At 38.3% G+C, this 26212-nt stretch overlaps 1 protein-coding gene across 6 annotated transcripts in view; it reads right to left on the bottom strand.

The window, feature by feature from the left end:
- Positions 1 to 26212, bottom strand: part of GNE (glucosamine (UDP-N-acetyl)-2-epimerase/N-acetylmannosamine kinase) — a 54486-nt gene that overhangs the window by 7742 nt on the left and 20532 nt on the right. For 3 of the 6 annotated variants that reach the window (XM_060690365.2, XM_034410736.3, XM_087886426.1), the window contains 9 exons: positions 18864 to 19072; positions 16622 to 17073; positions 15920 to 16072; positions 13258 to 13470; positions 10361 to 10448; positions 8720 to 8930; positions 6845 to 6974; positions 5626 to 5847; positions 4077 to 4259 (listed from right to left, as the gene is read on the bottom strand). In XM_060690365.2, coding sequence (XP_060546348.1) covers positions 4077 to 4259; positions 5626 to 5847; positions 6845 to 6974; positions 8720 to 8930; positions 10361 to 10448; positions 13258 to 13470; positions 15920 to 16072; positions 16622 to 17073; positions 18864 to 19027 — 1816 coding nt within the window. In that variant the 5' untranslated portion in view covers positions 19028 to 19072. Of the gene's footprint in view, positions 1 to 4076; positions 4260 to 5625; positions 5848 to 6844; positions 6975 to 8719; positions 8931 to 10360; positions 10449 to 13257; positions 13471 to 15919; positions 16073 to 16621; positions 17074 to 18087; positions 18217 to 18863; positions 19073 to 25148; positions 25273 to 25361; positions 25947 to 26212 lie in introns of those variants that run through there. The other 3 variants (XM_034410737.3, XM_034410739.3, XM_034410740.3) reach the window with 3 other exon arrangements.

Genomic DNA, 26212 nt, shown 5'->3' with positions numbered 1-26212 from the left:
CTAATAAAACAATCTCTGGTTTCAGCTCTATATTATATCCTGTAATTTACACCATCCAGTTCCAAACCTTGGACCAATATTTGCCTGCTTTGGGGCACGTCCACCATTGGTGGTAGTACGTCCCACAACCATTCCCACACTTCCAGCATGCCGGAGAAACTCCCGGGAACATTCTTGCGATTCTTGCCAGGGGGATATGCCAACGATAGACCATTTTATAAACATTTTCCTTGTAGGGAGTTGACAAAGTAAGTTTCATATTCCTATTCCATATCTCATCCCATTTATCCAGATTTGGAGAAAATCCAAGGTTCTTCCCCCAGGCAATCATAGTGTCCTTGATCACCTCCTCGCCAATCCATCATGATACTAAAAACTGGTAGCACCTTGAAAGTAATTTCTTTTCAATTCCCAATAAGATTTTATCTAACTCCTATAGTGACCTATATATTCCCTCCTTTCTTTGGTCCCTTCTGACTCTCGATTGTATTTGGGCATACGCCCACCAGTCTACCTTTTTGCTCTGTTTTGTAAGCTCCTCTAGGGTCTTCAATTCCCCTTGAGGGTCAAGCAAATCCTGGTAAGTCAATGGTATTTCCTTATTATATAGTGTCGCATGTGTTACTGCCTCTAATGGGACAAACCAAATTGGAATCATTGAATAATGCCTGTTCCTAACTCTTTCCCAAGATTCTAATAATATTCTCCGAAGGTAGTGTCTCTTCAACTGTCCACATTTCTTGCCCCTCTCCCTCCATAGAAAATGGTGCCAACCTTGACACAAATCATAAACCCTCCAATGTAAGAGTCCTCTTCCTATTTAAAAGCATCCAGTCTCTGATCCAAGTTAAATTAGCCGCTTGGTAGTAAAACTCCCATTTCGGTAGACCAAATCCCCCTCTACATGGAGCCTCTTGGAGCATTTTAAGTTTTATCCGGGGCTTCTTCTTCTGCCATTTCCTCACATAACTATCTAGCAGTTTAAAAAAACCACTATCCAGTCTCGCGGGGGCGGTCTGAAATAAGTAGTTCCATTTCGGAAGTACGTGGGTTTTAATCGTAGCTATCATACGAAGTAAGGAGAGTTGCAGGTGCTCCCACTTTTCTAGGTCTGTCTTTGTTTGGGCTAACAACTTTGTGCAATTATCTGCCATAATGGACGTATTTTTAGAAGACATCCAAATACCCAAGTATTTTATTCTTTTAGTCACTTGAAAGCCCAATTCTCTCTCCAATTCATTCCAACGATTTCGTGTCATATTATAATCTTCATCTTGTCTTTGTTGATTCAGAGACCTGCAACTCTACCATACTTCTCTATCTCCTGAAGCAAGTTTTTACCTGATTCTAATGGATCCTCTACAATAAAAACCAAATCATCCACGAATGCCTGAGTTTTATATTTTTCAGATGTCACCTTCAGCCCCTTTATTCCCTGATTCTTCCTAATTTCCCGTAGCAGAGGTTCTAGTGTAAAGATAAATAGAAGTGGGGACAGTGGGCATCCTGGTCTTGTGCCTTTTCCAATTTCAATCCTACCCGTTTCTTCCCTATTAATTAAAGCTCTAGCTATTTGAGTTGAGTAGATTGATCTTATCGCCCGTATATAATTATCTCCAAATTTCATTTTATCTAACAAGGCAAACATAAATTTCCACCTAACCCTATCAAAGGCCTTCTGAGCATCTACAAAAATGAATGCTACTTCCTTATCCGAAAACGTCTCATAGTACTCCATTGCATCTATTATCGTCCTCACATTATCCCTTATTTGTTTATGTGGCAAGAACCCATTCTGGTCTCTATGTATGTAGTGGTTTAAAAAATGTTTCATTCTCCCTGCTAAAATTGAAGTGAAGATCTTATAATCGGTATTCAAAAGGGATATAGGCCTGTAATTGTGGATCAGCGATGAATCTGTTTCTGCCTTGGGAATCAAGGAAATATATGCCTCCGTCCAGGAATTTGGGATCCGACCCTCCACGATGATTCCATTAAAGACTTCAGTCATATATTGTCCCACTATATCAAGAGTTTCCTTATATTGTTAATAGAATTAGAAATAAGACAACTGAAATGTCTATTGGTTACTATTTATGCTCCGAATGGAAATCAGAAGTCTTTTTATGAACGTATATACAAAAAACTGATTGAATTAAAATATGACCATGTTTGCCTGATTGGGGACTTTAATGTTATATTGGACAGCAATTTGGACTATTCACCAGGTACTAAACTGCCGGGGGGAGAGAAAAAAATATACAGGAGGGGGTTGCCAAAGGAAGGAATCATGATGAGAGAAGAATTAGGCCTTCGGGACATATGGAGAGACCGACACCCAGAGACGAGACAATATACATTTCACTCTTTCAGGCATAAGTCATGGTCGCAGATTGACATGGCCTGGATGACACTACAATTAGGGGAATACGTTTCTGAGACAGAGATTGGGGTTAATGATTGGGCTGACCACAGCCCCTTGCTTGTAACATGGAGGGGCCAACAGAAAAGGAAAAGATGGAAGATGGATGTGAGGGTGCTGAAGGATGAGGAAGTTGTAACCTGGATCAAGAGAGAAACAGAATATTTCTTTAAAGAGAATAAGAAAGAGGATACGAGCCTGCAAAATAATTGGGATATTTATAAGGCGCTAATTAGGGGATTGGTAATAAAATATACAATAAGGAAGCAAAGACTGGAAAGGAAGGAACGATCAAATTTAATGGATGGTTTAGAACAGGTGGAAAAAGGATTACGAAACAAACCGATGGATCAGGCATTATTAGAGGAAAAAAATTCAATTCGCCATAAAATAAATTTATTGGACCAAGAAGATATAGCTGAAAAATGCAGGTGGGTCAAACAAGGTTATTTTGAAAACGCTAACAAGCCAGGAAGATGGCTAACCTATAGAATTAAAAAGTTAAGGGAAAGAAGTAAAGTAGGTGGTTTCAAGGATGCGAATGGAAGATGGGTAACCGAAGGGGAAGGTATGAAGGGAATCGTACAGAAGTTCTTTACGGATTTATACAAGAGAGAGGAAGGGTCAGACCAAGAGATGGAGAAATATATAGAGGGGCTGGATCTTCCAAAAATGCCGGAAGAGGTAAGACAAATACTTAACAGGGAAATTTCAGAGAAGGAATTGGAAGAAGCAATTGGGAGGCAGAAATTAGGGAAAACTCCGGGGACAGATGGGATTCCTATGGAATTCTGTAATTGAGCTCAAAATTTATGTTCCTAAGAAAGACATTTGTTAAATACGTTTTGCTCCATTTTACAAGCTTTCTTGCCACAACAGTTAAGCGAATCACTGAAGTTACCGTGTTTCCCCGAAAATAAGCCCTCCCCGAAAATATTTAAATGCATGTGTAGTCGGTCCCCACTATTTCCTCTGGTTAGGGTTAGGGAGACAGAGCTGGAAATCAGGTAAGACGGCAAGAGGATCCCTATCTTGCTCCACGTGCCCCAAAATAATAAGACCTCCCCAAAAATAAGGCCAAGTGCTTATTTCGGGGTTCAAAAAAATATAAGACAGGGTCTTGTTTTCAGGAAAACACAGTATTAAGTTAGTAACATAGTTGTTAAGTGAATGTGGCTTCCTCATTTATTATTTATTTATTCAATTTGTATGCCGCCCCTCTCCGAAGACTCAGGGTGGCTTTGCTTGTCAGAAGATCGCAAAAGGTGAGCACACGACCCCAGGACACTGCAACCGTCATAAATATTAAGTCAGTTGCCAATTGTCTGAATTTTGAACTTGTGACCATGGGAATGCTACAATGATTGTAAGCGTGAAAAACGGTCACTTTGTTAACTTTGTGCTGTTGTAACTTTGCATGGTCACTAAACAAATGACTGTAAGTCAAGAACTACCTGTATATGTTGATCAAGGTGGTCAGTGTGGATACTGGCATGCTAGTAGATGCAGAAGTATGCATTCTGCTACCTTATTTAATAAATGGCAGCTACTGAGTGGCAAATGTATTGTATGTGAACTTTTTTTAGGCTGCTGACACTTATGTACAATCTACTAGTGAACATGGGCATAAACAACAGGACGTCACCTTACTTACCATCATGTAATTTCTTAGCTTCTCTCTGCAAAGCTATTCCAGAAGCATATGCCTCTATGCAGCCATGGTTCCCACACAGGCACTCTGGTCCATCCATTGCTACCACAATGTGCCCAAGCTCAGCAGCACAAAAAGAACTACCGTGAATTAATTCATTTTGATGAATGATTCCACCACCGATACCTGGAAGGAAAAACATAAGGACATCGTCGCTAAACTCTGAAAACCAGAAAATATATAGCATTCCAATGGATTCCTTTATCATAGGCAAATATAAAATCTCACTTGACTGCCCAGACTTTATTTGAGTGATTCAGTGTTTGATGGTGCTCTGTCCATCCAATTTATTTTTCAATTTATCACCCTCGCTCCCATTCTCTCTTGCTCCATTCTTGTTTGATATTCTTCAGTTTGTTTGTTCATCCAATGCTCCCTTTATCCAGTTTTTCCTCCTTTCCCCCACCTTTTCATAACATTATACTCTTAATATTTTGTTGAAAGACAGTAATTATTCAATTGTACTTTTTAAAATTTTGTCTTCAGTGTTCGTTAATGCCTCCTGCAAAACATTTATATGTAAGAATAAACAATGAAGGTTTCTGTCCATCTATTTCATGGTTTTTGTCTTTTGTCTTTATGCATGCATTATACTGACAGAGGTGTGTGTCAACATTAGCTAGTATTATTGGAGAGATGAAAGATGGATTTGAAAAGTGTTGTAAAATGTAATCTTCTCATCGTTCCCACCACCCATCTCCTTCCACTTATGACTGTATGACTATAACTTTGTTGCTTGTATCCTTAGGATTTATATTGATATTGTTTCTTATTTGTACCTTATGACTATCATTAAGTGTTGTACCTTATGATTCTTGATGATACTTTTCTTTTATGTACACTGAGAGCATACGCACCAAGATAAATTCCTTGTGTGTCCAATCACACTTGGACAATAAAAAAATTCTATTCTGCTCTATTCTAAATGTCGCTACTGTAAAAACAATGTAACTTGAAAACACCACCCATTTTTACATTTCAAATGCTTGAATTTCTTTTAATAATGGATTGATTTTCCTGGAAATATAATTATTATATGCATTGTTAACCTTTTAATCTTTGTATACTATACAATGAGAAAGAGGAACTCCATTTCTTTTTTCCTGTTTTACACTCTGGAATTCGAAATGAGTCATGAGAAATCATCATTTGACTGACATAAGGTGTAGTGGAGGGGCTATTCCAAAGCCAAGGATTTAGTAGATAAGTGGTTACTGCCCAGTAATTTGCATCGGTTTAAATCTAATAAAATAACAGAAAACATAAGAGAAGTTTCCTATTATTTGCACTAATCACAATTCCCTGCCCAAATCTGACATTTCCTGTAGTTTAAGGGGATTTAATCATGTACCCAACAGCTGGATAGAGATTATAGCCATTTGCACATGATCTATTACAACAAATATAACATTTGAATAAGTACAAGATGGAATTATTACTCGATTCCAAAAAAGACTGAAAACTGTTTTAGGAAGTTTGAGGAAATCGATACCTGTGCCAGTGATAACGGTTATAAAGTCTTCCACTCCTTTTCCATGTCCAAATTTTCTTTCTGCTAAAGCTGCACAGTTGCCATCATTGTCCACCCAGACTGGCAAATGCAGGGCGTCTGAGATTGGAGTCCGCAAGTCAACAGCGTTCCACTCCTGAATAAGTTTTGTGGAATGAAGAACAACACCTTCTCGGGGATCAACTCTTCCACCTGTAGAAATGCCTGAGCCACACAGCATAGATCAAGTTATATGAAGAACAGGACAGAACTCTATTAATTCTAGCATTTATTTTTTTTTTAAATCCAAAATAAAGCTTTGTTAAGTGTTAGCTTCTCATTCAGAAACAAAACTGAACCACCTCCTTCAACAACGAAACAACTAACTCCAGCAGTTCGGTTTTACGTTACTTTTAACTGTAAGAAGAATTCCTCAATAAACCCCCAAATAAGTAAAGAATTGTTATCATATGGTAACTCCTGCCACAATTTCCTGTTTAATTTTGCATTATCTAATAAGATGCAGAGATACATTGTCTGAATTTCCCATATATCCTGTTGATTGTACTGTATCCATAGATAGTATCACACACAAAAAATATGAGAGAAGACAAAATCTTCAAAAATTTAGAGGTTAACAGCTGTCCTGCTTATCTCAATCTAACACTTGATGCTCAATCGGTGCCTTTTCAGCCTATTGTAATTTTGAGGGGAAAAGTATAATCTAAGACTATATATACTATTTCTAATTGCCTTCAGAAGTACAATTTATTATGAAACATATATGGCATGGGGCTCGAGGATGTTATTTATTTATTTAGTGCCTCTGGGTCAGGTTTTGGCTTCTAAAGACTGCCTAGAAAAGTCCCTGCAGTTTTCTTGGGAAGGTTTTTCAGAAGTGTTTTGCCAATTCCTCCTTCCTAGAACTAAGAAAGAGAGACTGAAGTAAAGTCATCCAATTGGCTTTATGCCTAAGGCAGGGCTAAAACTCGCAATCTCCCACTTTCTAGCCTAGTGCCTTAACAACTGCACCAAACTGGCTCTTTGAGAACTGTATACCAATTTTAATATATAAATTCATTTTGCAGGCTATAAACACTAAGATATCCGTTTGTAAAATTCAGCACTTAGCAAACAATTCCTTTTATTATATTTGAAATGCATAACTTCTTGCCTTCATTTCATAAAGCAAAAAAAAAAATATGATGATTATTAAACTTACCTACACCCAGAATTCTGCAATTCAGGTCTACTGCTTCTGAGGCAGCTTCTATACACATCTTAAGGATCAATTCTATTCTATCCTCATAAGTTTTAGGGTTCAGTTGTATGTATTTCTTAACTATTTCACCCTAAGAGAAAAGAAAAAACCCATCAAATTTATGTTTTCTAAATATTCTTGTGTCATAAAAGTGCTGTTCCCACAGGATATCAAATATGGTACAGAGTGGTAGACTATGTGCCATCAAATCAATGTCAATTCTTGCTGACCAATCAAAATCAAAACTGAAGAGATGAGACACGTATTCCATGCAGCAAGCAAATACTATATAGGTAGTCCTCAATTTACAACCATCTGTATAGTGACCACTTGGGAATTACAGCGGCACTGAAAAAAGTGACTTATCACTGTTTTTCACACTTACGACTATTGCAGCATCCCCCATGGTCATATGATCACAATTCAGGCATTTGGCAACCAGCATGTATTTAGGATGCTTGCAGTGAACTGATCACCATTTGTAATCTTCCCAGTGGTTTCCAACAAGCAAAGTCAATGGGGGAAGCCAGATTCACTTAAGGCTGTATGATTCATTTAAGAACTGCAGTGATTCACTTCACCATTGTGGTAAAAAAAAATGTTGTAAAATGGGGTAAAACTCACTTAACAACTGTCTTACTTAGCAATGGAGATTTTGGGCTCAATTGTGGTCATAAGTTGAGGACTAACTGTATGAAAAGAGAAGTCTTTCTATGTGTCTCTGCGCTTTCCTAGCCAGACAACCATATGCCCAACCTTAATCTCAGTTTATTGGCTGGCCTGCAAAGGGGATGAAAATGGTGGAGTTAATGCCTTTTGCAACAAGAAAGGAACAATGAAAGACAATCCTGGTTTAAGACATCTTTTAAATATTAATTAAATTTAATTAATCCTATCAGTTAAAAATGAACCAAGCAAGAGTTTTAAGAGGCAAACATCCTGTTCTCAGGAAGCCTAAACTTTATAGAAGGTGCTATTAAAAAAGAGCTCCATTACACTCCATTACAGTTAAGGGAGAAATGGCTCTTCTAAACAATGCCCATCAACTGCAATTTTACAATGTTTTTTTTTTACAACGTTTATGTTAAAAACAGTTTATGTAGTCCCAAGGCAGCTTTGCTACGACATGGGAGTCCAAAACCACATTGTGAGTAGCAGTACAGAACAGAATTCATACTCAGCTACTATTCTTTTAATTCTTCAAACTTTACATAGCCCACCCTGTGTTTCCTGAATCAGGATGTATCTACGTATGATAGATCGTCATTTGATTTTAGATCACTGTTTCACTTAAACCAATTCATCTAATGTGTACATTGCACTACAGTATAATGGATTATTTGAAAATTGGAATTATTTAGTTGCATTTATATTCCACCTATTATCCAGGACTTCATGATACGGGGTCTAGTCTCATTTTACCTCCACAACAACAGGGGTAGGTTAGGGTGAAAGATAGTGAATGGGCTTTAATCACTTTGCATACAGTACACCAAAACATCTGTTATATATTTTTTAAAATGTTTTATTTTATAGAGAATTGATACCCATCAGTATTGATTGGAAGATTGTGTTATATTCTACATATTTTCTCTTTTTTTCCTCCACATTGTCTTCTGGTAACAGAGGTTTTTTCCCCCTCTGAATATCTATTTATTATCAACATGCTATCCTCTTACAAGAAGCTGCCACATTTTAGTAAGACAGAATACAGGGATCGGGTGCATTTTAAAATTATTATACTACTTAAAATTATAAGTGTGTTATTCTCAGCAAGACACCTCCCTGTGGATATATAAACCATTCTTTTATGGTTTATTTATGATTTATAATTACCTTCATGCTGACAATTGCTACTCGGAGATTCGTTCCACCCAGATCCACTGCCAGTGCACTCTGGGTTTCTAAGATATGATCAATATCTTGGGAAATATTTTCTTTTACAGTGGGGAAGCAGAATTTCTTTTGAAGGGGTTCCTCAAGGTCAATGGATTTAAGGAACTTCAGAATTCTTGGAACAGCATTTCCATCGCCATATATTTTTGAACTGTAACATCAAATGGAAGAAATTATAACATTTTAAAACAGATGGAAAGTATCTTACAAGCTAAACCTATACATTCAGATTGTGAGTACACTAAGAGAGATGCCAGGAGGGATACATCTTGAAAAAGTTATTTAAAAATTGTCCTTGAATATATTTACAACACTAAACTAGGAATGCTCAGCATGGTGCTGGGATAATTAGTAAGACAGAAATTAATGCTTGTATTTATTTTCATTGGAGAGGAAGACATGCACCCTCCTATCCTTCCGCAAGTGCCTGAAGACCTGGTCTTTTTACTATATTCAAAAGGATCGATTTCCAAGTAAAGGCGCAGAGAATTGCTATCTTACTTTTTAATTTTAATGTTAATAGAACCATGGCAACATTAATAATCTGTGTACCTTTTTGCCAGCTAATGAGCTTGGCTTATATCTGATAATAACAGTATATTTGCTTTTTTTCCTTGTTCTTTGGTATCCGTCCTGCAAATTCTAACTTAAGCATCGATACACATATGGCAACATATGTATAACTTGTTCTTAATTTAACTTGTTTATTTATCCCACACTAAAGTAAAAGGTAAAGGTTCCCCTCGCACATATGTGCTAGTTGTTCTCAACTCTAGGGGGCGGTGTTTATCTCTGTTTCAAAGCCGAAGAGCCAGCACTGTCTGAAGACGTCTCCGTGGTCATGTGGCCGACATGACTAAATGCCAAAGGCACACGGAACGCTCTTATCTTCCCGTCAAAGGTGGTCCCTATTTTTCTCCTTGCATTTTTTACGTGCTTTCGAACTGCTAGTTTGGCAGAAACTGGGACAAATAACAGGAACTCACCCCGTTACACGGCACTAGGGACTCGAACGGCTGAGCTGCCGACCTTTCAATCGACAAGCTCAGCATCTTAGCCACTGAGCCACTGCATCCCTTAGGACTTGACTTGACTTTATTTATTTATTTATTTATTTATTTATTTATTTATTTATTTATTTGATGTAGTCCCTTAGGACTACGTCATTTAATGACCAAATTCTTAAATGAGGTCTACCTATAATTGTGAGCCTAAATAGAAAAAGCTGGACAGGAAGTCTGGGATTTGCCAGGGGAAGTATCTATGGACACAGTCTTCTCTACACTCTTTATGTTTCAGGGGGGGGAAAGGCAAGCATTTTTTTTTATGTATGGTAGTAGTAAATCTGAAGCAAACAGATATACATCAGCGAAATGAATTATGCAAACTGTCATTTACTCTGTAGGGCAGCATTTTTTAATACAAAGATACCATTAAGTTTATCACACAACTGCTTTCCCAATGCCATGTATTATTAGCCTATTTGTAATAAACTGTTGTTTTGAAAAATTTGCAACATATAGTCATATTTTCTCCTGGTACCTTAATTTTTCTTATACTTGCTTGTATGGCTTTACTCACCAAGGGTATTGTTTCCCAAACTGGATGTGCAAAGCTCGAAGTATTTTGTCTTGGGAATCAGCATCCCTCACGTGAAGGACATTCTCTCCTCAAAAAAAGCAAATGGCCTCAGAACATTAAATATCGTATTAGAAAAAACTGAACTTAAAATGAAACATACTTGCTTAATAGAGAAGAACAGAATGTTGGACAAAAAAATAGTTTAAAAATCCGACTTCGTTACTCTTGCATTGTAGCAAATATGTTAGCATAATTATTTAAACAATTAAATGTCCTAAATGTCAGTTTCTTTTTCTGTATTTTAATTATTGTTAGTTGCCTTGATTCCTTGGTTGAATAAATAATAAAACGAATTACATCTGTGTTCTGGTTTTCATATACATTAACAAGATGCATATTTTAAAATATCATCTGCAGAATTGAATGAATAAAAGGGTATATTCATAAAAAACACAAAAAATAAAATGTATTTTGCTTGTATTTTGGTTGATGGACAAATAATGCATTTCATTATATTACCACAAATCTTTCCAGCATTCTCAGCCTTAACAGAAATTAAAATATAAGCCTGCCTATTTGGCCCCTTAACTGCACAAAGCAATTACCCACAGAAGTGCACTCAGTTAAAGAATCATACAAGTAAGTAGGCTCCCTGTTTCACAGGAAGAGAAAAATAACCACAGAAAAGAAAACATTTCCTCTAATTTTACCTTGCTTTTCTAGGCTTGTCTTCTTGATTATGAATTACAATTTTAATCAGGCCCCTGTTCAAGTCAGAAAATGGTTTGCTTCCATAGAGATACAGTGGTAATAACTGCCCATCCCTGCCCCTCAATTTCCATCAATAAATTGAGTGAGATTTCTCCCTTCCAAGTTTCAAATTCTCCTCTCCATTTCCCTTGCGGCTTTAGCAGTTTGGGAAAGAGGGGAAAATAGCAACTAAATTCAGGAACTAAATTCTACTGGAAGTCTTCACTTAGGCTTTATGTTGTACTATCCAATCAACCATCATTCTTTAGCCACCTGACAATTGGAGCTTACTCCTCTATGTTACTCTCTGCTGCTAAAGTTGCAGGACATAACCATAAATCCTTCAACATAAAACCATGTACATTTGCACCATCATGCATTTACTCAACAAACATGGAAATGCCGAATTCTAAAAGATAGATTTAGTTCAATAGCAGTGCAATGTAGAAATTAGCCTGAACACCAAAAACATTTTGGCTCATGGCAGAGTGTTTTGTTTGGTGATATTCAGGAAGAAAGCCTCTTTTCTACACTGCCTAGGACAGTGATGGCTAACCTTTTTGTGGTCGCGTGCCAAAAGCGGGGGGAGCGCGGGGGGGGTCACGCGTGCATGCGCCCACACCCATAATTCAATGCCCCGTGCCCCGCCCCTCCACACATGCAAGCGCGACCCCCCCACACTCCCCCCGCTTTTGGCACGCGACAGCAACAAAGTTACTGGTGGGCCCTCTAGGCCTGTTTTTCACCCTCCCCAGGCTCCAGAAGCTTTCTTGGAGCCTGGGGATGAAAACAGCCTTCCCCCCCACCCCGGAGACCCTCTGGAGGCCCCTCCAGTGGGCCCAGAAGGCCCAAAAAATAGCTGGCCAGCACACACATGCGCGCTGCAGCTGAGCTAGGGCAACGCTCACGTGCCCACAGATATGGCTCTGCGTGCCACCTGTGGCACGCGTGCCATAGGTTTGCCATCACGGGTCTAGGAAATGTTAACTACAAATAGTCCTTGACTTACAACCATTCGTTTAGAGACCATTCAAAGTTACAACGGCCCTGAAAAAAGGACTTACAACCAGTTCTCGCACTTTCAACCACCGCAGCATCCCCATGGTCACATGACCAATATTTTGGAGCTTGTTAGTTGGCATGTATTTACAATGGTTGCATTGTCCTGGGGATCATATGATTACCATTTGCCATTCCTAGTAGCTTCTGAAAAGCAATGTCAATGGGGGAATCCAGATTTGCTTAACCACGTGATTCTCTTAAAAGCTACCATGTGATTCTCTAAAAAGCTACCATGATTCACTTAAGAACCATGACAAAAAAAACCCATGTAAAATCAGGCATAATTCACTGAACAACTGTCTTTTTTTTTTTTTTTTTTGAAAAAGTTTTCAAATACAATTTTTTTCTGAACAACTGTCTTGATTAGCAGTGGAGATTCTGGTCCCAACTGCGGTCATACGTTGTGGACTATCTACAGCAGGGGTGTCAAACTCAAGGCCCGGGGGCTGGACCCAGCCCACTGGGTGCTTAGATCTGGTCCACGGGGACGCCCTAGAAACAGCAAAGGATTGGCCCACGGTGCCTCTGCCAGCAAAAATGGAGCCTGGGAGGACCACACACGGCCCTCCCAGGCTCCGTTATCAGCTGTGACAGCCTCCTGCCACCTTCTGCCAGTGAAAATGGAGCTTGCCACCTTCCCCCCAAGCTTTATTTTCACTGGCAGAGGGCAGCAGGAGGCCGTCACAGCTGATAACGGAGCTCAGGAGCCCGTTTTCGCTGGTAGAGCATTTGGGCCACCACAGATGCCCCCGACACGAGTGACATCAAGCTGGCCATGCCCACTCTGGCCATGCCCCCAGCCCCTCCCCCCGGGGTCAAAAACAACCCTGATGTGGCCTCAATGAAATCAAGTTTGACACCCCTGATCTACCGCATATCAATTCTACATAAACAATAGCTTTCAGTTTGTCAGATAGTTACAGATTTCTGGTTCCAGTTACGAGCATGACTACAGTAATCTTATCTCTAGTATGAAAAATGCATGTTCTTCCTTACTCTCACTAAAGAATTTGACACGGCTACAGAAAGTTTTAAATTAAAACAAAGAAACCTAGTGCTAGGCTGTTGTTGCCATTTTTAAATACCTGTTTCTCTCCCTATCTGACGGGTTCCAAGATTGATGACAGGAGTTCCAAATGCCCCAACTTCTCGTACACCACAGCTGCTGTTCCCAATCATGCAACCTGCATGAGCCAATAGCTGGATGAACTGGTCGAAGGGGACATTTTTTACTGCACGGAAATTTGGGTGATGCTCAATACCTTTCTTCCTCATTACCCGAACCATTTCTTTGCTCCCTAGGATAAAAAAGGCAATAAGACTTTTAATGTATTTTGAATAAGCGTAAGAGGACTATGAAGGTATACAGAAATTATTACAAGCCACTTTGCATAATGAAATCAGAAGATAATCTTAGTGCTGATCAATTATTGTAATTCCTTTTCAAGATACCGTATTTTCCGGCGTATAAGACGACTGGGCGTATAAGACGACCCCCGAATTTTCCTGTTAAAATATAGGGTTTGGGCTATACTCGCCATATAGGACTACCCCTCTTCCAACACACACCAAATAAAAATTAAAAAACATCAACTGGCTCACAATGTGAAAGCAGCTGTGCTAGACCCAAAATGGCCCCTGCAACAAGCAGGAACCTCACACAGCCACAAAAAGCCCAAAAAAACAACTTTCACACTTTACACACACAAAATTCCACATACAGCTTTGTGAGATTTTGTGTGTTTGTGTAGTTAGAGTGAAACACTACAGAAACACACTAAATCTCAGAAAGCTGCACAAATATTATTTTATTTTATTTTATTTTTATTTTTATATGAAAGCTAAATTTAAAACTTCCTAAAACTTCCTAGGTCTAAAAAAGAACAACTAAAAAAACCCCCAATTAATTATTTTTTTTAAAGATCCCAAAGGGGAAAAAAACTTACCCAATAGAACAGGGGTCTCCAACCTTGGCAACTTTAAGACTTGTAGACTTCAACTCCCAGAATTCCTCAGCCAGCTTTGTTTTGCTGACTGAGGAATTCTGGGAGTTGAAGTCCACAACTCCCTGCCTGCTTGATTGCAGGCAGGGAGTTGCTTGCTGATGGAATGGATTCAGGCAAGCGAAGCAAGGCAAGCAAAGTAAGGCAAGCAGCTCAGGTAAGCAAGCTGGAGGGGGAAAACTTTTTTCCTTCTCCATGGCTCTGGCGATCCCAGCTGAGTTGCCTGATTAGCAGATCATCAGAGCTTGGATCGCCAGAGCCATTTAAGGCTCGTCAGAGCCATTTGGTCTGGTCTGCCTGGTTACAGGAAAACGACACCCGGCGTATAAGATGACCCCCGACTTTTGAGAAGATTTTCATGTGTTAAAAAGTCATCTTATACGCCGGAAAATACGGTAATCTTTATGTCAGGGTTCCAAGTAATACACCCATAATAAATGGAATTCCGAGGCAGGTAGATTCCTCAAAGAACTGGTTTATTGGATATATAATATTGGTACAGCCTGGTGAAAACCGACTCTGAATATTCCCGCAGTTTTCACCTAATTAAAAGTAAAAGGTTTTCTCCCTTCCCCAAACAATCAGTCACATGGTCCAATCATCGTGTTTTCCAGTTGCCTGGTAACTTTGCTCCTCCTCTCTCCGACTACTTGTAGGAATGTCCTTGGTTCCCAAGAGAAAGTATTTTGTTTTGGCTACAAACCCCATCTATCTCTATTCCTCCCTCCCTATCCTTCAGCTCCAGTATGGCAACACTGAAGCTCAGAAAATGGCCTTGCTCAGACCAGCTTCAGGGTCGACACTTTATGTACCACATTCTGCATATTTTTGTAAGAAATGTCTGACTACATGGGCAGAAAAAAAGGCTTCCACTTAATTCATGAGTATATTTTTAGCTTTCAAAAAGGCTTTCCAGTTTCTAAAAATCTCCTGTGTTAATATGAGGCAATCCAACAGATACAGAACTGGGATCTGCCATATAATCTTATTCCTGGATTAGTTACTAATTATATATTCGACATCAGAATAAAAGTTAAAGAGGATGAATGTGACTTAGATTGGGAGTTAAATCTCTCTTTCATGAGCAAAACAAATATGGGCTTAAAGATGATTTAAACTTTAGATGGGGAACATGACACCACTTCATTTTACATAAAGGGATAGGAATCTGGGGAAGTTCTATAAAGGATCAGAGGACAGAAAGGAAGCTGAATGGTCTTGAATATTCATTAGAGACAGTTCTCACTTAACAATCACTTGTTCAGTGACATTTAATTTACGATGGTGCTGAATAAGCAGTACTTATGAACCATCCTCAAAGCTCCAACCACTGCAGCATCCCTGTGGTCATGTGATCACGATCTGGAGGCTTGGCAACCAACTCGGAATTATGACTGTGAGCAATATCTCACAGTCACACAATTACCATTTGCAACCTTCATTGCCAGTTTCCACAAGTAAAGTCAATGGGGAAGCTACCAGGATTTAATAATAGTGCAGGACTTGCTTAATAACATCAACTAAAAGTCCCAGAACTGGTGTCATTACGCACCACAATCATGTGAATTGCACTTTACAACCACATTGCTTAGTGGTCCTAATTATTGTTGATAATCAAGGATACCTGTATTTGTGTCAAAGAAGTGAAAGGATAATAATCATAGCACTATCGCTTAAATTTTATACCTATTTTTACATTTCTAATACAGTACATTAACATATTCATAACAGTCATATCACTCACCTGCATCAATATTTGGGAATAAAATCAAAGTCCTCTTGTTAAAAGAGATGAGGGCATCCAAAGTCAGTTCAAACATCTTTACAGAATGTTTAATGTCTGTGGTCACAGGATGTTGTAAAGCGATTATATACTCTTTTGGCTTCACGCCTTCACCTGTGAAAACAATGTAAATGTACTATATGCATGCATACACACTTAAAAAGTAAAACTGAGTTACAAAAAAAAAAGCAACCACAGAATTCATTTAATGACCATGGTGCTCTCTTAATGACATTTAGAAAAAAAAACAGTTGTAATGTCAAATCTGGTCACGTGATGCCTCAATTTATGACCAGTCATAATTCCGCGCTCAGTTACAACTATAAGTCAAGGACTACCTGTAATAAGATCCCTTTTCACATTCTAATGTGAAAAGTTTGCTGATAAGATTAATCTAGACTTCTGTTCCATGGAGCAGCTGTAGAATTTATATATTATAAATTCTAATATATAATCCAAAGACAAACATTTCTGGTAAGTCAAACCAAATTGTAATGGTTTGGCATATCAATTATAACGGCAAACTCCAACAGGTGTCAGATAAATCTTTTTTTGCTATGTGCCTGGGATTATACAGTAAGATTATGGGGCAATACCAATTTGATGGGTTGTACTCTGCTGCATGAAATTGTAGCCTTACATATACATACACAACTCATTTACCTAACCACATCCGAATAATGCTCATATAATCCTTATTTTTGGCAGATAGCAGTTTATCATACGAAGGGCATCCTGCCAGAAGGATGCGATCGTGGTCTTCACACATAGAAATCAAATGCTGTTCTGCACTTCTTGTGCAACACACGTGGTAATGAGCCAGCTTGGTAATGGCATGCCTGATGGAATCATCTATGGTCCCGCTGACTTCTCCACCTTCAATGTGAAGAATTCGAATGTTCATTAAGGCAGCAGAGGTAGCTAGCGCTAAAGCATCAAACCGGTCTCCATGGACTATCATTATGTCAGGTTTCAGGCGATTGAGCACATCGGGCAACTTGACTAAGGCAAGACCAACGGATTCCACCATAGCTGCTTCATCTTCTCCTCTTACTATTGTGTGTAATCTGGTGTGGATGTCAAAGTCATCTTGTTCAATCATACGGTAGGTATTCCTGAAAAGAGGGAAGAGGAAAAGTGCTTAGATTGCACTGACATACACTTTAACATCGAAGTGACAGATTCAGTATGCTAGTTACTGAAATTAATGGTAGAGTCAATATATTTCTCTGACAAGACAACGATAGGTAATATGAATAATTTTGATCCGAAGGAATTTAATAATAATAGAAATAATAATAGTAATAATAGCATGACTGTGGCAAAAATAGTACCAATAGTAATAGGTGCCTTCAGTGCAATCCCAAAACAACTGGAGCACCAGCTGAGCACCATCAACATTGACAAAATCAACATCAGTCAATAGCAAAAGGCAGCTTTGCTCCGAATAGCTTACATCCTGAGATGATATCTGTAACATCATTAAACATCCACATCTGCCTATCCTAGATCCATGGGAAGGACTCAACTAGTAGATAAGAAATGTCAAATCTAATCTAAACCTCTGGCTGACTGTGGAACCAGCCATCATAGTCATCATAAAGTATTATTAATAAAACCATTCTTTAAGGGCTGTACAGGTAGCCCTCGACTTACGACCACAATTGAGCCCAAAATGTCCATTGCTAAGCAAGACAGTTAAGTGAGTTTTATTCCCATTTTACGACTTTTCTTGCCACCGTTATTAAGTGAGTCACTGCAGGTGTTAGCAGGTAGTAACATGGTTGTCAAGTGAATCTTGCTTGTCAGAAGGTTGCAAAAGGTGATCACATGACCCCTGGACACTGTAACTATGATAAATACATGTTAGTTACCAAGCGCCTGAATTTTGATCACGTGACTATGGGGATGCTGCCACAGTCATAAGTGTGAAAAACTGTCATTAGGACACTTTTTTTCAGTGCCTTTGTATCTCTGAATGGTCTCTACACAAATGGCTATAAGTCCAGAACTATCTGTATCTGCAGTGCCCCTCCAAGATAGGTATAGCAAGCATCTGTTAAGTCTCATGACACCTGTTCCCAAATATTAAGAAATGTTGACTTCAGAAATTATTGAAAAACGCATACATTTTAGCAAATGAAGAAACATCTCTTCAAAGATATCTGTTGCAAAAATGAAGAACTGGGACAGATTATCACTGGTTTCTGTTGCTATTTTCAGAATCATTACAGCAGGAAATCGTATCATTGTTGAACCTAAAAAGATAGACATCTGAAATACGGATTCCTGGTAAGCCAGCTTGATATTATTAAAAGAGGGGAATGATTCAAATTTGTGAATTGGTTCTTATCTGCTTTGACAACTGCATGAAAATTTGTAGGATGAGGACTTATTCTAAATCAATACAGATAATCTTCATTTAAAGACCAGCCGTTTAACAACTGGTCAAAGTTAAGACAGATTAAAAAAAAAATACTTCTGACTCAGAATTACAACTGCTGCATGCTCACTTCACCCGCCACCCCATGATCACATGATTTGGAGTACTTGACAACCAGCTCAAATTTACCCGTTTACACTGTACCATGGTCACATGACTATGATTTGTGACTTTTTTTGCCAGTTTCTGGCAAAAAATGCCATTCAGGAGGATCGATTTGCTTAATGATCAGGTAGTTTGCTTAATGGCAATTTGCTTAACAACCAATGACTTGCTTTACAACCATCATAAAAATGGTTCTAAAGGTGGTGACCAAAATGACTTACAATGAAAATTCCAGGCCCCATTGTGGCCATTAAGTGAGGACTATCTTTGAACCTGGAACAAAGAAAACAATCTTAAGAAAACCCATCCCTACCATTCCAGTTAAGCATGTTTGAAGAAATAAAGTATGCCTCTTACCCATAGTCATCAATCAGATGAGAGCCCAGAACTACAATATCCAGTTCAAAAAACTGTGGTTCTGCTTTAAGGCCAAACATGATTGGGGCCAATTTTGAATAATCTGCTCTGTTACATGTAGCAACACAAACCCGAAGTTTCCGGTTGTTTCCATTCTTCTCCATTACTTCCTTTTGTTTTTGCTTAGCAAGGGTCTTGAAATAAAGCTCCTGGAATATAATTATACAGGGATTAGTACACTAGGAACATGTAGAGTATATTGAATACGGTAATGGATTTAGCAATAGCAATAGCACTTAGACTTATATACTGCTTTACAGTATTCTATAGCCCTCTCTAAGTGGTTTTACAGTGTCAGCCTATTGCCTCCAACAATCTGGGTCCTCATTTTACCCACCTCAGAAGGATGGAAGGCTGAGTCAACCTTGAGCCTGGTGAGATTTGAACTGCCAAATTGCCGGCAGTCGGCAGGCAGCAGAAGTAGCCTGAAGTACTGCACTCTAACCACTGCACAACTAGATAAGAAATTAACTAAATTTTGGGCCAGAAATAAATTTTATATCCAATGTAAGTCAAAGAACTGTAATGACTCAGGAGTGGAGATTTCTCCCTAATAGATAATCAACTGGGACAGGCACCGTTTGGAACGACTGCAATCGAGAAGACCCTACATTCAGGAAAGTAGATATGCAAAGAAAAAAATCATGACACAATGCATTTAGAGGTAAAACTTAGTTAAATGGAATTTCATGAAATATTATTTGTTATATAACTACATGCGATTTTTCCCATACATAATTCTTGCACCAGTGATGGAGAAATACTTGCTCCACAATTCTCCTCCACACTTTTTAAACTATGAGCCACTTGAATATAATTAGACTAACTGAAGCTAAATTATACAGGATATAACTTAGAATTAGTACTTTCAGTAACACTAATGGATGAATCATAGCGAGCTGAGATCAAATTCACTTTAAAACCTCTAACCATTGAAATTTTAAAGTATGCTGCCTACAATATTTTTAAAGGTTTCCAAGTATTTCAAGTAATTGGTTCCAAGTACAGTAATGAATAGGGATTTTTCAGTAATCAGTTTATGAGTCCATCGAAAGCAGAAGGGGAAAAAGGAACTATTACTTGCTTATAAAACAATATATGATCAGTTGAAAAAGGAAATTTTGGAAAGAAGGTTAAATTACTCTCTAATTGGTTGATAGGATTATGTCAAGTCTCAGTTTTTTCTGCTACTGCTACAAAAAACTATATTTATTTTGTAAGGTGTTTTCTATTTTTAAAAAATACCTCTGTAATTATTTATCTGTCACTAAGGTTATTTCTCATGCTAAGTTTTTCTGAAATGAAAGGAAACAGCAACATAGAACTACTCATATTTGTGCTAGCTTATAGAAGAAAAAAGATTTATTCGTCAGTTCCCCACAAATAAGAGAATACAGAATTCTCACATCCTACGCAGCAGGCCTCATTATATCACAGCTATTTGAATCAGATATAATTTTCTTTGTATAGCACAAATGCTTAAGATCTTTCTGGAGTATTAATTTTATTTTGAATTTATTTCTTTAAATTTGGAGAAAGGAGCTCCTCTAATCACAATTCAAATTTTTGTTGTACAGTATTAATATACAGAAATATCATTTTTGCTTTACCATGTGGAAAAGCAGCTATAAATTTGTAATAACTAAACAGCTTCCTACTATAGTCTATTAAAAAAACAACTTTTCAATCCTTTCAGTGAAGCAAAATTTTTAACATGCCAAATCTCCAATTTCTTGGTGTCTGCGTACAAGCCAAGACGGTAAGGATTTTTTCCTCTCACTCCTACACATTTCACTAATAATTATTCACTTTATTGAATTTATTAAGGCCTCCTAACTCCAAAATGTCTCTGGATGGCTTGACCCTGAAATAAAGGTAATGTTGTATATTTGAATAAACATGATCCAGATTCTGAAATGCCAGATGTTAACTGGCCAGCATTTATGATATAAAGTGCTTACACCAGAGTTCATGTAACTGAGAGGCAAGATTTATTTTCTCTTAAAGGGAAATAAAAATAACTAGAAAACAATTTTGGAAATCCAAAGATAATTTTTCCTACAATTAATACAAGAGTACTATAATTGTATAGCTAAATTATTGAGGTTTTATTCAAATAAAGAACATAAAAATCAGACATTTAATATTTTTCAGACTAATTCAGATCAGTTTTATTGATCTATTTTATAACAAATAAATGTGACAACAAGCTACAAGAACCAATTGTATATTGTAATTAGAATGGTGTCTTTCCTCAGAACAGTAATTAAAAGTAGAGAAAAATTCTTTTTTAATATCCAAAAGAACAATTTTCTATTAACAGTTAAGGCAGTCAAATTTGCTTCAATCATTTATTCCACTTTAATACAAAGAAACCTTACTTACCTCTGCTTTATTGTGAAAGTAAAGATTAAATATTAGCATTCAGTGAGATCTGCCTCAGATTAAGTCCATCTAAGTACCCATTGAGCAATTATTAACTCACAAATTACTGTTCTAGTATTATGTAGGTTTCTAATTAGATATATGCCAAATAATTAAATTAACCCTTTAAATAAGAAAGTATGTTAAAAATGTTTGGTCAATTTAAATGCTGAACGAGCAATGGAATGCAAAGTAGAACTCCAACAGCTTAGTAGGAAATTAAATTCTATAAAATAGCAAAACAATGGAAATAAAATATGAATACTTTCTGAACCTGTTTTTCACCCTTCATTTCATTTGGTTTTCCTAAGTGTCAGACATAATGTCTCTGCAGAAGGAAAATAAGGAGCACAGGATAGATTGAACACATGTATCACTTAATCTACTCCCGAATGCAACCATCACAGATCATGTTTTTTTCTGATTCAAATTGCTATTGATTTTTGTTATATATCTTACCTGACGTGTTTGGTTGCAATATTTTTTTCATTTGATTTAGAGAAAAACAACTTTAGAAACTATTTAGAAACTGCAATTGGTGCACATTTTTCAGACTTCAGTGTTTTACACTTAAATCAATTACACTGACTTCCAACTTGTTTAAAGACTAATTCGTAAGGATGGTGTTTACCTGTATCTTAGGGCCACTAATATTTGAAACAATAACTCCTCCCTGACTGCATCTGAAGTGAGGTTTTAAAAGTTTTAATTACCATAAAAAAATTAAAAGGTCTGGTTGATGGAATCCTGAATTGTTCCACAGCAGCACTGCAGTACTATACGCCCTAACCAAACCCCAAAATCTATCTCATGGGTGTCCAACCTTTTGGCTTGCTTTGGCTGCATTGAATGAAGAGGAATGATCTTGGGCCACATATACAGGTAATCCTTGATTTATGACCACAATTGAGCCCAACATTTCTATTGCTAAGTAAGACATTTATTACGTAAATTTTGCCCCATTTTACGACCTTTCTTGCCACATTTGTTAAGTGAATCATTTCAGTTGTTAATTTAGTAACAGGGTTGTTAAGTGAATCTGGCTTCCTCATTGACTTTGCTTGCCAGAAGGTCACAAAAGGGGATCACATGACCCTGGGATACTGCAAAGGTCATAAATATAAGACAGTTGCCAAGCCTTTGAATTTTGATCACATGACCACAGGAATGCCGCAATGGTCATAAGTGGTCATAAGTCACAAGTCACTTTTTTCAGTGCCACTGTAACTTTGAACAGTCGCTAAATGAACTGTTGTAAGACAAGGGCTACCAGTAAAATATATAATATTATAATATTAATGTATATAAATCACATGATGTTAAAAGTTTACCATCTTGTGAGGGCCACTTTACTAGTTGCCTAGGGTCAAATGTAGCCAATGAGCCGCAGCTTAGACATACCTACTCTAGATAGTTCACAATAAAAATTCATAAAACAAATCCAGCAACTTTCTCCCAAAACTCAGAATCAGCCTTATACTGTAATATAACCCTTAAAAAACTACATGAGTAACAGTAGAATCCAACCTAGCCCACCGTAACACAAAAAGGCACAATATTGTTGTCTCCAAATGACCAGCAGAAAATTATTTTAACACCTTCCCAAATGGGGGTGGGGGTGGGGGTGGGTGGAGAAATGTCACCTTAACTTTGGTGGTATATGGAAGAAAAAGAGTTCTACAGAATTGGGGCAGCCACTAAGGACAACTGATCCCTATTTCCCAAACCTTGGAGACAAGAAACTAAAAGCATCTCCCACTAATAGGAGTATGATGGGCAGACTTAACTCAAAACCTTATTAGGATTTTACAATTTACAGTCCTGTGAATCTACTTAGAAACCTACTGGTAACTGATGAGCCACACACAATATTTGAATTCCATTGCTCTCAGATGCAAGCAGGTGGGTGCTGTACTGTGGGCCATTTGCCATTTCCAAGTATTTTTCAAAGGCTGTGGTGGAATTCTTTCAGAAAGGTGGGCAGTGAAAACACTGGATGCCTTTGAATTTGAAAGCAAAGATAACTGACTGGTTTTATCCCTCTCGTTTTACTCCACTGTACAATTTATGTTTTACATAAAAGCCCTGGGGGCTGAAAGGCAAAAACGGAAGCAGTATGCTCCGTCCCATAATTGAGTAGACCAGGTTGCCCTAATAGACCGGACTCCCACCAGAGAAAAAAACACTCCACTGTACACTTTTAACATTTTTGCTTTCCAGTCTACTTAGAAGTTCATGGGGATATCTATATAATTAAATGATTTTCCTAGTATCCTATATGAGCCCTAGACTCCACCCACCACAAATGGACAACTTCAGATTTTAAAACACTTTTTAAAAAATACAATAACCTGGTTAGTATCTTCATTTTGACAAATTTATCCTTACCAGGAAAATTTAAGCATTTATGAGCTTCAAGTTAATCTTATTTTTTTTTAAAAAAAATAGTTTTAACTCGTCGGTTAAGAGCGTTCTGTATTATGATAGATTCTATGATAGATTCAGTCAGCCATATACTTTTGTTTTGTTTGTATTTAATGTTTTACCTTTTTTATAAGTTTCTTTTTTTTAGATTTAAACATCTGCTTTTAAAATGTTTTTAACTTTCTGTATTTTATATTTTTTACCTTTTAAAATTATTTATATCCCACCCTTCTTATATTAGTCTAGGACTGTAATAAAAATTTGATTTACTGATCTGTGAGTTGCATGTTCATGAAGGTTAATTATGCAGTTATATATGAATTACCCAGACGCAGTCTTTTAAGTATAGAGCTTTCTTTAAAAAAAAAAAAAAGCTAAAAGAGTCACTGAATGAAGGATAGGCCTGAGAGAAGGAAGTGGGGGGAGAGAACAGAAATATTTCCCACAATCTGCATCATAAGACTTCCAACAGCCTGAATCATAAGACTTTGCTTTGCAGATCAAAAGCTTCACTTATATTTAAATACTGAATATAGTCTGCTCTTTATATTTCTGAAGATGTTTCACTTCCCATCCAAGCTTCTTCAGTTCTGAAGAAAGGTCTTCAAAACAAAACAAAACCAGAAAGTCCAATTGCCTCTTGAAAAAGCACTTTTGGGACAACCATGACCTGGATGACCAAGAATCTCCATAGATACTCTGCTCTTTATACATATATTTTATTTTATCCTGAAATGATCATAATTTTTTTTTTGCTACCTTCATCTAATTTACCTTACTTTACCTTTTATTGTTGACATATTATGAAACACTATTACCACATATATATTTTTAGACCCTACAGAATAGTAGTGTGCAGTTATTTGGCCCGATTCCTCCTCCCAAAATTTTAAACCTTCAGTAAAGAGCATCTTGCAGGTAGCGCTGCTGATTATGAAACGCCAGCAAAACCCATCACTTTGCTCCTAAAGTGGCCTAGGTAGGGGAACAATCCACATCGCTTTAAAAACAAAAACAAAAACCAATCCACCTCGCATCTGTTTTAGGGGAGGATGTTCAATTCATCGCCTAGTTAAAAGGCAGAGATGAAATGCTCCAGGCTGAAAAGCATTGCTTCCAATGATATTCGGCTCCAGATCAGATAGGGCTTCCCACCCTCCCCCAGCCACTTTTCTTTTTGCATGGAGCAAATAAACAAAAGGAGCCTCCAGCCTCCGACAGATGCATCCCCGGGTGCTGGATGCTCTTTATTTTCATCGGACCGCTACCTCTTTGGGGCAAGGGTTGCTTTTTTTTGCAGCGTGGGGAGGAACAACAAACAGCGCCCGTCGCCTTGGCGGCGGCGGCTGCTGCTGCTGCTGCTGCTGCCGCCCTTACCCCGCAGAGGTCCAGCAAGGCCTCGGCGAAACGCCACGTCCGGTCAGGGATGCTTTCTTTCACTTTCCCCTCCCCAGGACTGCGCTAAGCAGCGGCTCATTCCCGCCTCCGCCGCGCCAGCGTCAGACGAAGCAAATTAAAGGCGGCCCACCTCTCTCTCTCTCTCTCTCTCTCTCTCTCTCTCTCCCCCCCACACACACATTTCCCTTTTACCTTTCTTTAACGCGCCTCGCTTCCCTCCCCAAACCTCGGGAGGCAGCCTGTCCTCGCGGCCTGTGGAGGAAGAGGCCTCCGCGCCGCAAAGCGCCTCGAGGCGGCGGCAGAAGGGGGGGAAAAAAAATATGGCTCGGCCTCTTCAGCCTCTCGAGGGAGGCGCGTGTGTCTGTGTGTGTCGGCGCTGTGAGGAGAGCCCGGCTGCGAAGCGCTCGGCCCCTTTCCTTCCGCTGCCACTGCCGCCTCTGCCTCTTCTATTCTCTCTTAACAGCGGGGAAGAAAAGGCAGTTTGCTTCGCCGGCCGTTTCTCCCCGTTTCCATTCCAAAGTCAGCCGCAGCCGCCACCTCCCATCTGCTGTTGGGAAGGCGACGCTTGTGGCGTCCTTAGATTAGCCACTTCTTCGAGGCTCTGGTTTGATCCGTGGTTTGGCTTCGGTAAAACTGAGCCCGTTTAACCCTTTCTTGGTGTGTGCACTTTTGTCATCTTCAATTACAAACAAAACGAATAAAATACACATTTCCTCCAACAATGAAAGGGGTGGGTTGAGAAATAACGAGAGAGTTGAAGCCAGCGCTTTGAATTGCATCATTTGCGGCGAATTTTATATCCCTCTTCTAAACTCAAGTTTAAAACTCTGGTCTCTCAAAGGACTGATTTCTCCAGATCTAAAACTTGGATGTCTGCAGCAGCCTGTCTGGAATAGATTTTTTTTTTTTTAAAAAAAAAAAAATGAAAGTGGCAATTTAATGTTGAAAGCCGCCCGGAGTCTGGAGAAAGATAGCATAGAAATTTAACAAATAAATAAATATTCTTCAATCTGCTGTTCTCCAGATGAATTCAACTTGTTTTT

Source organism: Pantherophis guttatus, chromosome 2 (genome assembly GCF_059756535.1).
Source record: "Pantherophis guttatus breed Tessera chromosome 2, ASM5975653v1, whole genome shotgun sequence".
NCBI classification, from domain to species: Eukaryota; Metazoa; Chordata; class Lepidosauria; order Squamata; family Colubridae; genus Pantherophis; species Pantherophis guttatus.
The sequence above is the reverse complement of the archived record's forward strand: the minus strand, read 5'-3'. Positions and strand labels throughout refer to the sequence as shown.